At 46.9% G+C, this 14,027-nt stretch overlaps 1 protein-coding gene across 16 annotated transcripts in view; it reads right to left on the reverse strand.

Annotated features, from left to right (window-relative positions):
• The window catches only part of FRMD4A (FERM domain containing 4A), a 357,158-nt gene that overhangs the window by 14,467 nt on the left and 328,664 nt on the right, over positions 1-14,027 (reverse strand). For all 16 annotated transcript variants that reach the window (XM_030290804.4, XM_072918958.1, XM_030290830.4 and 13 more), the window contains 3 exons: positions 6,973-7,106; positions 3,516-3,638; positions 141-369 (listed from right to left, as the gene is read on the reverse strand). In XM_030290804.4, the coding sequence (XP_030146664.1) occupies positions 141-369; positions 3,516-3,638; positions 6,973-7,106 (486 nt within the window). The remainder of the gene's footprint in view (positions 1-140; positions 370-3,515; positions 3,639-6,972; positions 7,107-14,027) is intronic.

Genomic DNA, 14,027 nt, shown 5'->3' on the forward strand with positions numbered 1-14,027 from the left:
AATGCACAGCACCCTCTGACAGCACCCCTGGCGTCTTCCAGGCAGGACAGGGAAGGGGAGGGAGGGGAAATTTGGTAAGAATTTTGCTCCCTGCCCTCCACAGAACCCCCGCGATGCTGTGGGCACCAAGTCCCACTTACCATCTATGATCAGGGAGGCTCTCTGCGTTGGCTTCTTCCCGGATTTGATGCGATACTCGTTGATAGCGTTCTCGATCTCCTGCAGTTTCTTCAGGGCATTCAGGTAGGAGGTCTTCCTCTGCTTCTTCAGCTTTTTGCTGACGTTCGGGTCGCTGGCCAGGCGCCGCGCAGCCTCCGTGATCTGGGACTGAATGGCAAATTCCCTCTCCAGACGCTCCAGCTCTGCCTCCTGGTGAAAGGTCAGTGGATTCTGGTTACCACCAAACTCTCCGAACCCACCTGTGTGGAAGATCTCCTAAACCTTACCAGTGGCCTCCAACAAAGGCTCTCCATCAGCAAAGCATCCACAGTCGTGCTGCTGCCCTCAGGGCCTCTCTGAGTGTACCCATCTTACCTTCACCCGTTCCCAAAAGTGCCTGGAAGCACAGCTGGCAGAAGGGATGACCCACACAAGGAGGACATGTGTGCTCCAGCCCTAACCCTGACTTGCTGTTTGACTTTTCCTGCAGTTCAATATGGCCAAATTCAATGGTGCTCTAGTAGACATTCATCCTTTTACACCCATCTCTGGGTTATACCTGCCTCCCACCTGCTCCTTCTCCCTGTTTTCTATCTCCACATTTAAGCCCTATTTGATTTCACTGCTATGTATTGACACAAAGCCACAGCTTTAACCTCCTTGACAGGGTTGCTTGGCACCCACCAAACACTTTGGGGTAAAACAGGGCAAAGATGGGTAAAGTCCTCCCCAGTGTATGGCTGTCAAAATCCAGGGGTGAATATGAGCCGAAGTAATTATGGGCTGCTGCAACTGATGGCACCAGAAAATTGTCTCCTCGAGTTACCAGCCAGGAGGGTGATCTCACAGCCTGCAGTGTGTGACAGCAAGCTCTCTGTATGCCAGTATGCCAGAAAGAACCAGTGCCCTCAGAGTTAGCCCTTGCAGGGCCTCAGCTGAGTTTTTAAATGCAATCAGGTGTACCCTGAAAGCTACCTATGCATTTTTCGTTATCCTCCAAAGTCAAGGGACTTAGGACAACTTATGCCAAAGCACAAGCTGATACAGAGCTTCCCAGTCTGCACCAGGACCCCAGGCTGTGAGCTTCAAAGGACCTTGCTAATCCGCAATGGATCTGGCTACCTCCCCCAGCTCAATGGTATTAGTCTGCCAGAAAGAGGAACCCAGTACACTGCAAAAAAAAAAAAAAAAAAAAAAAAAAAAAAGACAAGTTTTTCTACTTTTTCTACTTTTAGTCAGTGGTGAGACAGTCATATTCCTGGAGATCCCCATTATGCAAGTTCAAATCCTCTCTTTGTTCAGCAGCAGTGTAAGAGCTGATGCTGTGGGATTTAATCAGTCTGAAGGCGCTCTCTGAAGTTTTTTATTCTGGGCTTCTGGCTTAAAAAATATACTTTTGCTATCAGTGGTGAGTCAGCATTGCCTTAAAACTATAATTATCATTTCCCTCACTTCACTGAAGAATGAACCCACCTTCTGTCTTTTCAACAGATCCCTTTTTGCTTTGAAGACTTTGTAAACCTTGTTAGTGCCACACTTATTAAAAGTGAACTTGACATGATGGGGTTTTAAGGCCTGGAATCTGAGTCATTATCTCTTGGCAAAAGCCTTCTCAGAGTCAGGAATTACAGACCAGGTAAAGGTGATTACCAAGAAAAAATCCAGGACCCTTTCCTGCAAGTCTTGACAAAGGTCTTGCTAAAGGTATGGTGAGCTTGATGTGAGGACTGTCATTTCAGACCTTCACAGATTCAGCTCTAAATCATTCAGTATATCCTAGGAAAAATATATTAATTTTCCTCCTGTCCATAATTGTCTATTTTCCTCCAGTGAGGCCCCTATAAATAAAGTCCTAGGAAATGAGAGCTATCATCTGCCTTCAGATGGAAGTGCCTTGCTTCAGGTCCTTGTCACAACTAGTAATTTCAGTCCTGAATTGTGTGGTTGAGGGAATATTTCACCTTTTTTAAAAATTGATTTTCCAGTGTTTGCACTTGCTGAAAAGTGCATGAAAACCATTACTAGCCTCCCTCAATGCTTTCAAACTGGCAGCCAAACACAGCTCAACATCATTCTTCGAGAGCAGAAATTTATGGTTTTCAACACAGCCTTAAAATTTGACAGACGAAGAGAGAGGTGGAGAAAAGCTGAGTCAGCGTGTTTGGATTGCTAAAAGGCAGAACCTGCACTGGGGAGGAGCTGCTCTACCTCCCTGCTCTCCACACCTAATCCTGCCACTGGAGCCAGGAGATTCCTCACCCACCGGCCCCAAAAGCTGCCCTGTAGCAACAGGAGCTGGGGAAGCTGGAGATCAGGTTATAACTGAGCAGCCAACAGACTGCAGGGGTTTTAGGAGTAATTCAGCTAAGACATGCTTTCCCTTTGAAAACCTTAATTAAATGTGCTAGTTCATGAATATTTGACTGTGGTGGAATTCCTCTCCCAGGCTCCATTGAGAACACAACTAAAGAGCTCCAGCTGTTTATTTTTTCAGCAGAAGGAAAATGCCAGCAAAACGACAAACAGTTAATTCCCTGGCTGAACTGAGCCTCAAACCACACAGTCACACCAGCTTCAGTCTCTCCTCCTACAAAAATAAAAAGGAAACCCAAGACTGGAATATACACAAGTGTCTTGAGACAAATGTGCCTCCACAGACAATAGTTGTTCTGTGAATCTGGTCCTGCCTTACAGCTGCTGCCGGCCTGTTTTCACAGCCACGGTTCAGGGCACTGACCCAGCACATTGTGGGAGCAACGAAGGGAACAAACACTCCCTGGCAAACTTAGAAAAATGTAACTCCAGCTCCCCATAGGTAGGGATGAAGGCTCTTTTGTTTAAGGACTGGGGAGCAAAATGCTTTTATCTCGCTGTGGCAGGGCTGAGATGGATAATGGTGATGCTTTTCTCCCTGGTTAGAGGGGGCCAGTATTTAGATTGCTACTGGAGTGGAAAACAAATGTCTGATTGCAAAAACAAGACAGGCAGAAGCAGGGCTCAGATGGCTTGGGGGGCTCCTGATATGCTCCCTGCTCACACAAATCACTGCACTTTGTCACCAGAGCACTTGCACTGCCATGGTCCTGTTGGTCACTCAAGCTATTTCTGTTACCTCCAGAAAAGCAAGGGCTGAACCTTAATAATTTCACCTTTATTCTGAGCATGAAGTAAAGTCCCTAACTCTCCCACTGCTTCCCCATTCTGCTGGATATAAAAAACCCCAAATTACTGTGACCAATTATAGTAATTTAAAACAAAAATGACCACGGGACTGATGGCTCCTGTGTGATGCTCAGTGGACATCTTCGAGACCTGAGGTGGGGACACTGGTCTGGAAGGGAAGGGCACAGCCTCACCTCTCCCTTAGGCAGGATTTTCTGCTCATCCAGTTTAAAGGCAGTTCCTATTCTTCTCCTTACAATAGGCGGCTCCTCCCCAGGATCCAGGGGGTATTCTCGTGGCAGCTTTCCTGTGAGCTCCTGTAAGCAGAAAATGCTGTTAGTGATCTGGGAAATCCTGCAGCACAGCAAAGCACACCACCACTCCTGTGTGACCCTAAAATGACATGTATTCATTAACAACATATCCAGTTCAGCCAGCTGATAAACAGCACCCAGCCCTGCAAACTCAGAACCCAGCACTGAGGGTGGGGACCTCTTCTCTAAGCTGTGCACGAATACAGATCTTTGTGGCCTGCCCTGGGCAGGTCTGTAAGTGGTGCCCATCCCTAGGGCGTCAGGGCCTGAGGCTGAGCAGGCTTGCAGCACACAAGCTCTCACCTCTGCTGCAGGGTGAGCAGGAACCAAGAGCTCCTATCTGCTGAGCGGCTTCGAGAGGGGTGAGCAGACCCGAGAGCCTTCCTGCAGGATGCAGGTCTGCTGAGTCAGAAAGCTGCAATGGCAACAGCCATGCAGGTTATGACCTGCACAGAAAAACATTCCCACCTGATTCATGATGTGTCTGAGAGGAATGCAATGGAAATGGTCACTAAAAGCAGTGCCTGGTACCTCATTACCTGTCTGATAACACTTCATGTATTAGAATGCTTTCCAAACCCCAATGATGTCATGGACAGCTTTGGAGCAATTATTAGCTGATACTCTGTCAGACTGATGGGGTTATTTGCAAAGATATGTTCAAAATCTGAAGCAAACCTCACAGAATTTCAGAATACGTGGACAACAGGAAGCAGCACCACTGCTGATGTTAATGCTGTGGGTTTTTCCCCCCAGGCTACACAATACAGGCACACATATCTGAACTGGAGGCATTGAACTGCCTGGAGAAAAAGACAGAAGCCTGACTACCAGCACAGCACAGCCCAGACTCCTTGTACTCAAAAGTCTGCCCATGAAGGACAAAAGGCTTTTGTGTTCCTTAGCATCAGTGTTGAGAGGATCCAGCTGGCAGAGTAACCTAAATCATCTGAATCCCAAAGAACAGCAGCTGACCTTAATGCAAGTGTGGGTGCACAGCCCAGTCCCTGCCCGCCCTGGCCTCTCCCCCACCCCCTAATGGGGTTTTTTCTTTCTACTCTTTTCAGGTCACTAGGAAACAAGAACCTGGCCTTTTCAAATCTCCCCTTTAAGCAATTCCCAGCAAAATGGGTTTGCAGCAGAGCTCTGTGTTGACATGCACAGCCCCCCATTGCAAGAGGCATGGCAGCAATGTCTCAGAGTTCCACTCTGCACTACCCCTCCAGCCCTCTGGGGTTATTTCAGTTTTTCTTTTAAAATGTGTTCCTTGTACTGAGATGTGGCTCTAAGCACTGCACTGAGACACAGATTCCTGTATCCTGAGGGCAACAGGGATATTTTCTTTGTAACTTCTAATGTGATATGAAGCAGGGCAGTGGGTAAAGAGTTAATCTTCTGTAAAATCTGTGAAGATCAGAGCAGAACAAAATGAATGTGGGCTACCATGCTGCCTCCACAAGCTAAAAAGTATTCAAAGGCACGATCATGAAATGTAATCTAAATTAATAAGTAACTGGAGTAGTGATGGCCCAAAGTAACCTGATGCCAGCATTATGAATGGTTCTGGTCACGCTTTCTTAATTATGCCCCCACTTATTAACTCTTTTTTGGCTCCTGGTTTGCCACCTTCTTCCTCTGTTTTGGTCATTTCCATGCAAAAGCAGAAGGGATGAAGGGCAGCCTGAGAGGAAGCTTTCAACTACCAGCTGCTGATGGATGAGCTGTAGGGCTGCAAGATGGGGTCAGATTCCAAGTGTCCATTAACTGCCTCTCTCAAATCTCCTACGGAAAGCACGAGCACTTTCTACCAACTATTAATGTGTTGACAGATGGGCTCTGGCCAGCCTTGCCACAGTACATTAAGGAGTTATTGCTCCTCATCCTCAGCTCCCTGCCCCAGCGGGAGCTTTTGCCTGCATCCTGGTTGCTTCTGAAGTGCCTGAGGCTGCACCAAAAACAGGGCTGGGTTAAAGGGAATGCACTGGACTGTGAGCTCCTGCAGCTGTGGCACAAGCACATCTTCCCCTGCACCTGGTGCTGCTGCAAGGATTAGTCATCAGCAGTCAGGCAGGGTTAGCTTAGGGTAGTAAATTCCTCTGGGCCAAGTAGAGCCTCCAGACCTTCACTGTCAGCCCCTGAAGAGCTGTGATTTTTTCCTGTGGATGACCTCAGCTCAATGGACTTAGAGATTGGATCTGATCCTGTGACCTTTCTCACAGCACAAGTTGTTTGCTGAAATCAACCAGGACTTCTCAGGTTGGAAGGGATTTCTCCCATGGAGTAAAGAATGGGAACAAGGGCAGCAGAGATTTCTGCTGATGTTCTTTGTTGAGAGGTATTTTCCCCAACTTGTTCTTTTTGGCATTAAAACCATATATTAATTGAAAAAAAGTGATGAGTCGTGAATCAGTGACCCATTTCTCCCATTTTTGTCAAAAGGTAGATACACATCAAATATTAAGCAAGAACTGGAAGATCTCTGTGCCACTGTCTGCAGCTGGCTTCCTGTTGTGTTACATGTCACAATTTGTTATTAAAATCAGATACACAGGGCTGGTAAATATGGAAGGATTGCTGAATGACCTGAGTACACTGCTGCTAATCTCCACACACAGCTGCAGCAGAGCTGTGATTTCCCCAAACATTAAATTGATCACTAAATGGCCTCCTATGTACTCCAAAATGAGCCGGCAGGTGAGTGGGAAGGTTATGAGCTCCTGAGCTGTCCTGCCTGACCTGGAATGAGCACAGTGTTTCCTCTTTGCAAGGTCTGCCACCACACTGGCATTCCTTTCCAGCAGTGCCAGAGTTGACTGGATGAAGGCAATCTACATGGAGCAGATAAGACCTTGTGTGCTGCATAGCAGAGCATGCTTGCAGAAGAAAAGCAGGTAAAGCTGGGCCTGCTCCAAGAAGAAAGTGAGCCAGCCTCGGGGTTGCTTTTGCTAATGGAGTAAAAATTCTCCCAGAAGTGATGACTAGTACATAGAACAGCCTTCCTATGGCATTTAAATAGCAGAATATTCTTATTAAAGTTAACAAGAAGCCTGGCTGAATGCAATTTATTCACAATTGCAAAGAGCAGACAAGGATGCTGAGCACCCTCCTTGTCCCAAGCCAATGGGGTACCCAGCTGACATGGGGTGCCCTTCTCTGTGAGAAAAAAACCCTGGACTTTGCAATCTGGGGTTGAAACAGCTGCATCACCCTGAGGCCATTGAACAGTGGGTTTGTAAGAGGTGACTGTGGAAGGAATCTCATCTCCTGACCCCAGCCCACCTCCACACAAGGAGCTATAACAAACTGAGACACCAAGTGATAACGTCCCGCTGCCTACCGCTTCCCGCAGGCACAGCTTCTTCAGCTCTTCCAAGCGCTGGCGCAGCGTCTCTTCCAAAGCTTCTTGCCTGGACTTCAGCGCAGCCAGCATGTCTTTCTTGGCAGACTGAGAACTGTCTGACTCTTGGGAACCTGTCAATAAACAATGATTTCACTAGGCCAGCTGACAGCAGAATACACATCTGGAGTGCCTGTAATTTTACCAAAGCCTGGATGCAGCCCTTCCAAAAAGAAACTGGACTATGACATGAAGCAGGTGTTACCCAGGCACGTTTGTTTACAGCAAATCCTTAATGTTTAAGCTAAGAGTCAGATTCGACAGTGGAGCACATAAAGACATTTGTAACCATTATCTGGAAAAATAAAAGCAGCAAAATTATTCATCTAAAGATCTTAGAGGAAACCCACATACAATTCCCATGAAAGCTCCCAGTGGCAAAGTACAGTTTACAAAACCCTGGAGATGCATTTTTTGGAAATTAAGTCTAGGAGAACCCATTTGACAATACAGCCTACTTCTTAAGAACTGCAATTATCCTAGTAGCAAACATGTAATTCAATCCACTTACAGGGCCTGTTCTATGAAAAACTGTAATGGAACAAAATTACCTAGCGAGATTCCTGTAAAATACACCAAAAAATCCCAACTATAGCTCCTTCTGGAATAGTAGCTGTTTCTTGTGAAGATGTAGGTCGAGATTTTTAACTGCATGTCCAAATGGCTTGGCTTTTCAAGTGGCAATTACCAGCCACTCCCACTGCAGTAGGTCTGTGCATTAAGTCATACTGCTACTGAGATGTCATAACAAGATTTGTAATTTCAGCTCTTCAGGGGAACTTCTTGATGAAGTAACCTCATCCTTTGTCACTATGTTTCCCTCCCTCACAATAAAGGATGGATATTCTTATCACTCCTTTTGCTGCTGGTGTAACAACAGAAACACTTTTTTTACAGCAGTGACCTGTTCCCCACCTCTCCTCAGCAATAGCACAGAGCAAGCAGACCTTTATTATCTGCAGGAGTCAGATGCAACAGGATGCTACATGCAGTTTTCTGTGCACCTGCCATCAGATGGGGGTTAGAGGGGCCTCCAAGCGTTCAGTGAAAACACTCAGCCCAAGGAGGTAGAAAAAGCTGTTATTTCGCAGAGCTTTGGAAGGAATCTGGGAACAATTCTTTATTTTGGCAGCAAAACAGTGAAATTTGTGCTTCCAGCTTCATCTTTCATGGCTACTATTCCAGCAGACCATTAAAGCTAAATTAAAAGGGGATTGAGGCAAAAATTGCCACAAAACAGTTCTGCATTGGCCCAGGGAGAGCAGAGAATCTCACAGATCTTTTCCACCAGTATTTTCTGCAGTTTTCATGAAGGAAGATAGCTGGCATTTATTCAATGAAACACCACTCTGCTTCCTTACACCTTTTACTGGGCTGTCCTGAGGCGGGGGTGGGAGAAGAGATCTCTCTAAAGGTCAGCCAGGCTGAGCATTATCAGACCAAGGAGGTGAACCTCACAGTAAGATGCCTGTGTAATTGCTGTAGTCATCCTTGTTTTATTTGTGTTTGCCCACATAAAGCAACAAAACTCAACTCTGCAGACACGTCTGTGCTGGAAGAACTTGATGGGACCTTCTAGAGGGAGACCTGTATTTGCACTGGCAGGGAAACTCCTCTCCAGCACTTAGGAATTCTTAATAGCAACCCTGGTGAGCAGTTACTAGCAAAACTGAACTGCTGAATTTTTTCATGGACTTGTCAACAAACTGCCGAGTCCCAGTAAAAAAATTACTCATGATTCCAGCAGATGTTTTGAACCTTTTTATTTTTTTCTTTTCCGACAACTTTAATGACCTATGTTTTCCTTTCAACTGCTCTTCCCCTTTCCTTCCTCTGTCTGCTTCATACCTCCACACCAGCCTCGGATTTATTTTTAAAAGCTATTCCTTTTTGCTGTGTGGGTTGCCACAGCAGCTACACAGAAACATTTACAAGCATATGAACAGCCTGGCCAGACCCCAGCGCTGATTTGGGGTACACCCACAAGAAGGAAAGTCAAGAGGCTGAGCTGGTAGGGACCCAAATCAAGCCCAGACAGTTCCCAGCATCTGCTCCAGCTGTGCTTTCCCTGTGTGAGAACCATGCTGGTCTCAACCCTGACACAACTGGTGCATTTTGTCCACTGAGTGCCCATTTTGCCATCTTTTTCACTGCTCCCAAAGGAACTGGAAGGGACCTGGAAGTGTGCTGCCACGTTCTGAGTGAAGCAATGGGATTACTGCTGAAACCAAAGTCATTCACTCGCTGGCACTAATGTTTGCTTTTGAATTTTTATTTAAAAGATGAATTATTTTACAGTGTATTATTAGATTTTTATTGGCTGCATTCTCTGCTTGTTCTCATGGGTGAAAAGCAAATGGAAACTTGATCAGTCAAGAGAACCACCACTGTATGAGATGACTGTAAATGAGCAGAGAACAATGCTTTGTAGTGCTGGGTGCTTATGGCTTCCTTTAGAGGCTCTTTATTTATAAATATGTATCAGTCCTACCTTGAATAAAGCTGTGATCAGAGATCCACTTCTAAACCCAGTGGCAATTGACCCAAAAATGTCAGGACAAATCAAAATACCATAAAAACAACCAAGAAATAAACGAAGACCAGCACAAATCAAACCAATCAAGCAGCTACTACCTTAAATCAGCCTTATTAGATATGGTCACTGAGTCATGGCTGCCTAGTGCCTTCCAAAGGGGATCACCAAGAGAGAAAAATCAGTCCTAACACAAGAGGCTCCTGCTGCAACAGAAAGGGTTCACTGGGAGGCTTTCTCAGGTGTTTTATCTCCCACAATTAGGGTTAATTCCTAATCAGTAAATGGGAGAAGTGTTACTGAAATATATAATTTTCCTATACAGCATTTGAACCTTTTTGTGAAGATTATTTTTCAGCCTCCTTCCCTTTTGCAATGCAAGGATTTACCAAACTGCATTTTCATACACACTTCTCCAGAACCATTTGATATTCCTAAACAAAAAGGGTTGTGAAAATACACCAGGTAGCAGACACAGGGCCTTCTCTCTGGTGAGCATGAGGAATCTGCTGAACTGGGGATTGGTTTTATGTGTATGTGCCCTTTCTTTCTTAGCATAGAGGATGGGACACAGGCCTTGGTGACCTAAATGTCCACTTAATGCCCTACTACTTTGTGGAAACAGCACACATCTTCTGATACCCACATGGCCCCTCTGGGCAATTTCTTCATCCACTGACATTCAGGCAAACATGAGCTGAGAAATGCAAGGGGAACATGGTCCTCCCTGTCCAACTCCTTCTCCAGCAGAATTCATGGCTGAACTTCACCAATGCTAACAGGCTGGGTTCTGCTCATTCCATACTGGTGAGGTCAGGACAGACTGTGATGTTGAAGGGGACTTGCAGCACATGAGTAACACTCCTGAAGGATCTGGTCAAGTGTTATGCAGGTACAGGTCTGCTGGGGTCCAAGACAAGCTTTGCTTTTAAGCCTGCCAAAGGGGTGAGAGCAGACACTACTTTGGAGAGAACAGTTCTACTACCAGTGACTCATTGTATTTCCTCCATCTATTGTAGCAGAGTGGAATCGTCTTGGAAAAGGGATGAATGAGAAGGGTGAAAACAAGCAGGAACACAGATGGGATGCTGAAGAGCAGAGAGAGGCAAATCTTGGTGACACCAGCTGTGAGGGCAGCGAAGAGGAGATGCAACAAGGTGGCTGAGCAGCAGCAGCAAGGCAAGAACACCCAGGCATCTCTTCTCTTTCTCATTCTCCAAGTCTCCTGCTCCAGGAACAACACATCTAAATATGGCTAACCCTTCACACTACATCCGGCTGCTGGCTCCAGCTCGCTGGCATTTGGCTGAAGTCCCTGTGGAAGGTCCCCTGAGCAGGGAGGGAAGTTCCCCCCACGCTCGCTCCGTGCCAGAGCCCGGGCTGACTCACTGCACCAGGATGTCAGTGCACAACAAGCAGCAGCCCCAGACAGCCCCTGTCTCTGGGCTCTGCCCAACACATGGATTTCCTCCGCGGCGCAGGAGCTCAGCTGGAGCTGCTCTGACAGGATGGGCTCAGACATCCTGTGGGCGCTCGCCCTCAGCAGCGCCGCGCTCCCGCGGGCCAGCGGGTGCTGTTTATCTGCTCCAACGCTCCAGCTGGGACACAGCTCCAGCTGGGACACAGCCCTGGGGGCTGGGAACTGTCTGGATGAACTCTGCTGTGGCGTTTCCAAACGTAAACAGGCCCCTGCGCATGAAACCTCCGCTGCTGCAGGAACGGGGTCGGGCTGGAGGCTCCTTGAATGTGCTTGTGGAGCTAAAGCAGAGATGCTCCTCTGGGGTGTTTCCTCTGCCCACAGAGATGAAGAAGGTAGTCAGCCCAACCATAACCCAGAGATTACAGGGCTCCTCACTAGCTTGGAAACTTGCAGAGCTCTTATGGCACAGACTCCAAAGGAAAAATCCACCTTAGAACCAACTTGTTTTGTTCTGCTGATTTGATTTGGTTCCTGCTTGTGTAAAAGCAGAGATTTAATTCACAGGCAAATCTTTCCCCGTATGTCCAGGGATGGCCCACAGATCTTGAGCAAAAGATCCCTGAGCTAAATCACAGCAGCCCACTGTCCTAGGGAGGCCCCTTCAGAGCCAAAATGAGGATAAAAGTTAAGAGTCAGCTTGTTACAAACGGACTTGGGCATCAAAATTACAAATCTGCACTGGACAGCCTGTGATCAAGAGTGTGGGAAAAATGGAGGAGCTGAAGCTTTGGTCTTGAATTGGCTGTGATCATGAGGAAGCCACTTCCCAGTGTAAAACTCCATCTCCCCTCTGCTGTCTCTTGAGACTGTAAGTGATGTGGGGCAGTGACTGCCTTGTGCTGCACAGCAGGATCTTCTCCAGACAGTGTGACAGCTGGAAGCAACAACAAACTTTTCCTTGCAGACTTGCTGCAAGCCCAGGGGAGATATGCCAGTTTTGGCATGCTCCTCATGGCTCTCACAGCCCCTCCAGTGAGTAGGAGTGAGATGGAGGGAGGAAATGACTACAAGTAATTTTCAGGAAAAAAAGAACCGAGAATAATAGGAAAGTGGGGGCAAACAGAGACTCAGTCCTGACCTTGTGATTTCAAGTCACTTGAGTTATTTATAGCCTGGAAGTCTACTGTGGCCACTTAATCATTTGCACTTATTCTCTCCAGTGTGCAGGCTGTACTGCGATAACCCATCATTGTTGTGGTTGTGTGCCGATAATCTTTGGCACAATGGGAGGAAACACAAAGCCTGGGACAGAGCCAGGGACTGTGCCCAGTGGGACAGTGAATGCCCTCTCCCAGCCAGTGGGACAGGGATGGGCCACCTCCACCACCCAGGCTCGAGGGAGGGGAATCTTGGAGCAGAGGGGTCTGAGTGTGGAGGCAATCCAGGGTCTCCAATTCCCTGGTACCTGACCTCTGCCAGACACCTTCTCTCAATACTTTATCGTAGCTGCTGGAAGGCACACAGCAGCAGCAAACTCTGCAGCTCTCTTCAACATTTTGGGGAGAGCCCTGTCCTCAGAGCTGGCAGAATGTAACAGGCAGCTCTGAAGGAAGGAACGTGGAGGCAGCTGCGCCCACCTGGCCCACAGACAGCACCTTGACAGAAACAGAGGTTCACACCTCTATGAAGGCACCCAGGCAGGCAGATCCACCCACCCAGGACTGAAGAAATTACTCATCTGGTCAATGAACTCTGGGTGGGTCTAGTCACTTGTGCAATTCTGATGAGTCTACAAATCCCGTGCTCAGTCAGAAAGGTGCTGGGAGCACAAAAGTTCAGAAATAAAAGCATGGGCAGCTCCCAGTTTGGAATTTCCATACACTTAACCCTGATAGATACTGAGTCTACACCAGCTTTTCTGGGCTTGATTTTTTGCTGGCTTTCACATGGCTACTGCTCTCTCCAGGTGTAAGAGCAGAAGCAGACCCCAGTGTTTTTTTTTTTTTTCCAGAAACACAAAAAGTCCATGTATTAACATGGAAACAGGATTACTACCAAGTAGCTCTCACAAACTTAGGAATGGTGCCCAGGAGGCTGAGTCTTGGAAAGACCTTAAGAACTTTCTTGGGGTACTTAATGTTATTTACTTTCCAGCAAGAGAGCTGGAAAAAAATGCCAAACAAACAAAGACTTCCAACAACCTGACACCAGTCTGGGAGCTGCTGAACTACTGCAACTCCCCAAGCGATGGGAGGCACAGACAGTGGATTGTATACTTTGTCAGAAGACCTCAGGAGCAGAAAGGCAACTCTGTTTGCAGGCAAGGCAAGGAATTGCACAGCAAGCAGCTCTGGAAGCACTGCACATTTTAACCCCTTGCTGAACATTTTCCAAGCAGGGATTTAAGAGACATGAAGGATACAGTGATGCAAAGCTAATCTACAACATCAGTGTGGGTGTAGTTTTAAAGCATTTGCATTCTTAGGTTCTTCCTTAGTCCAAGCCTAAGAAGGTTATTCTATGCTGTTACATATCTCAACACATTTGATTTTGGTAAGTTGATGTGATGCTTAACAGAAGGCATTTAATTGTCTGAAACTGTTAATTATGGTGATACCATAAATCCTGCCTTCCTGAACAGCTCCCCTAAGCAGCTTCAAGCTCTTTGCTAAATATTGCCTGCTGCTTTAAGCCTGCAGTGACATTTCTCACTGTTTTACACACAGCTTGCCTGGTTCAGACTGACAGAAAAGTATCAAAGAGTCACAACCTCCTGACCTGCCTTCTCCAGTCCTTCTCTCCTTCTGCTCTAGCTCTTCCCTGCATCACCCTCCCTTGGGTTTCTCTCACACATGCAATCGTCCTCACACAGGAAAGCACCCTAAGCCACAAAAAGAAACCGTCAGGACCTGGCACTAGTTTGGTAGAGTGCTAGGGAACAGTTCTGTTAACCTGGGACAGCCAAATCCCAGCAACAGAGAGGCAAAGCAGATGTACACTCAGTGAAGAAGGCACTCTGACTCAGCAATGCTGAGGAATATC

Source organism: Taeniopygia guttata, chromosome 1A, assembly GCF_048771995.1.
Source record: "Taeniopygia guttata chromosome 1A, bTaeGut7.mat, whole genome shotgun sequence".
Lineage (NCBI taxonomy): Eukaryota > Metazoa > Chordata > Aves > Passeriformes > Estrildidae > Taeniopygia > Taeniopygia guttata.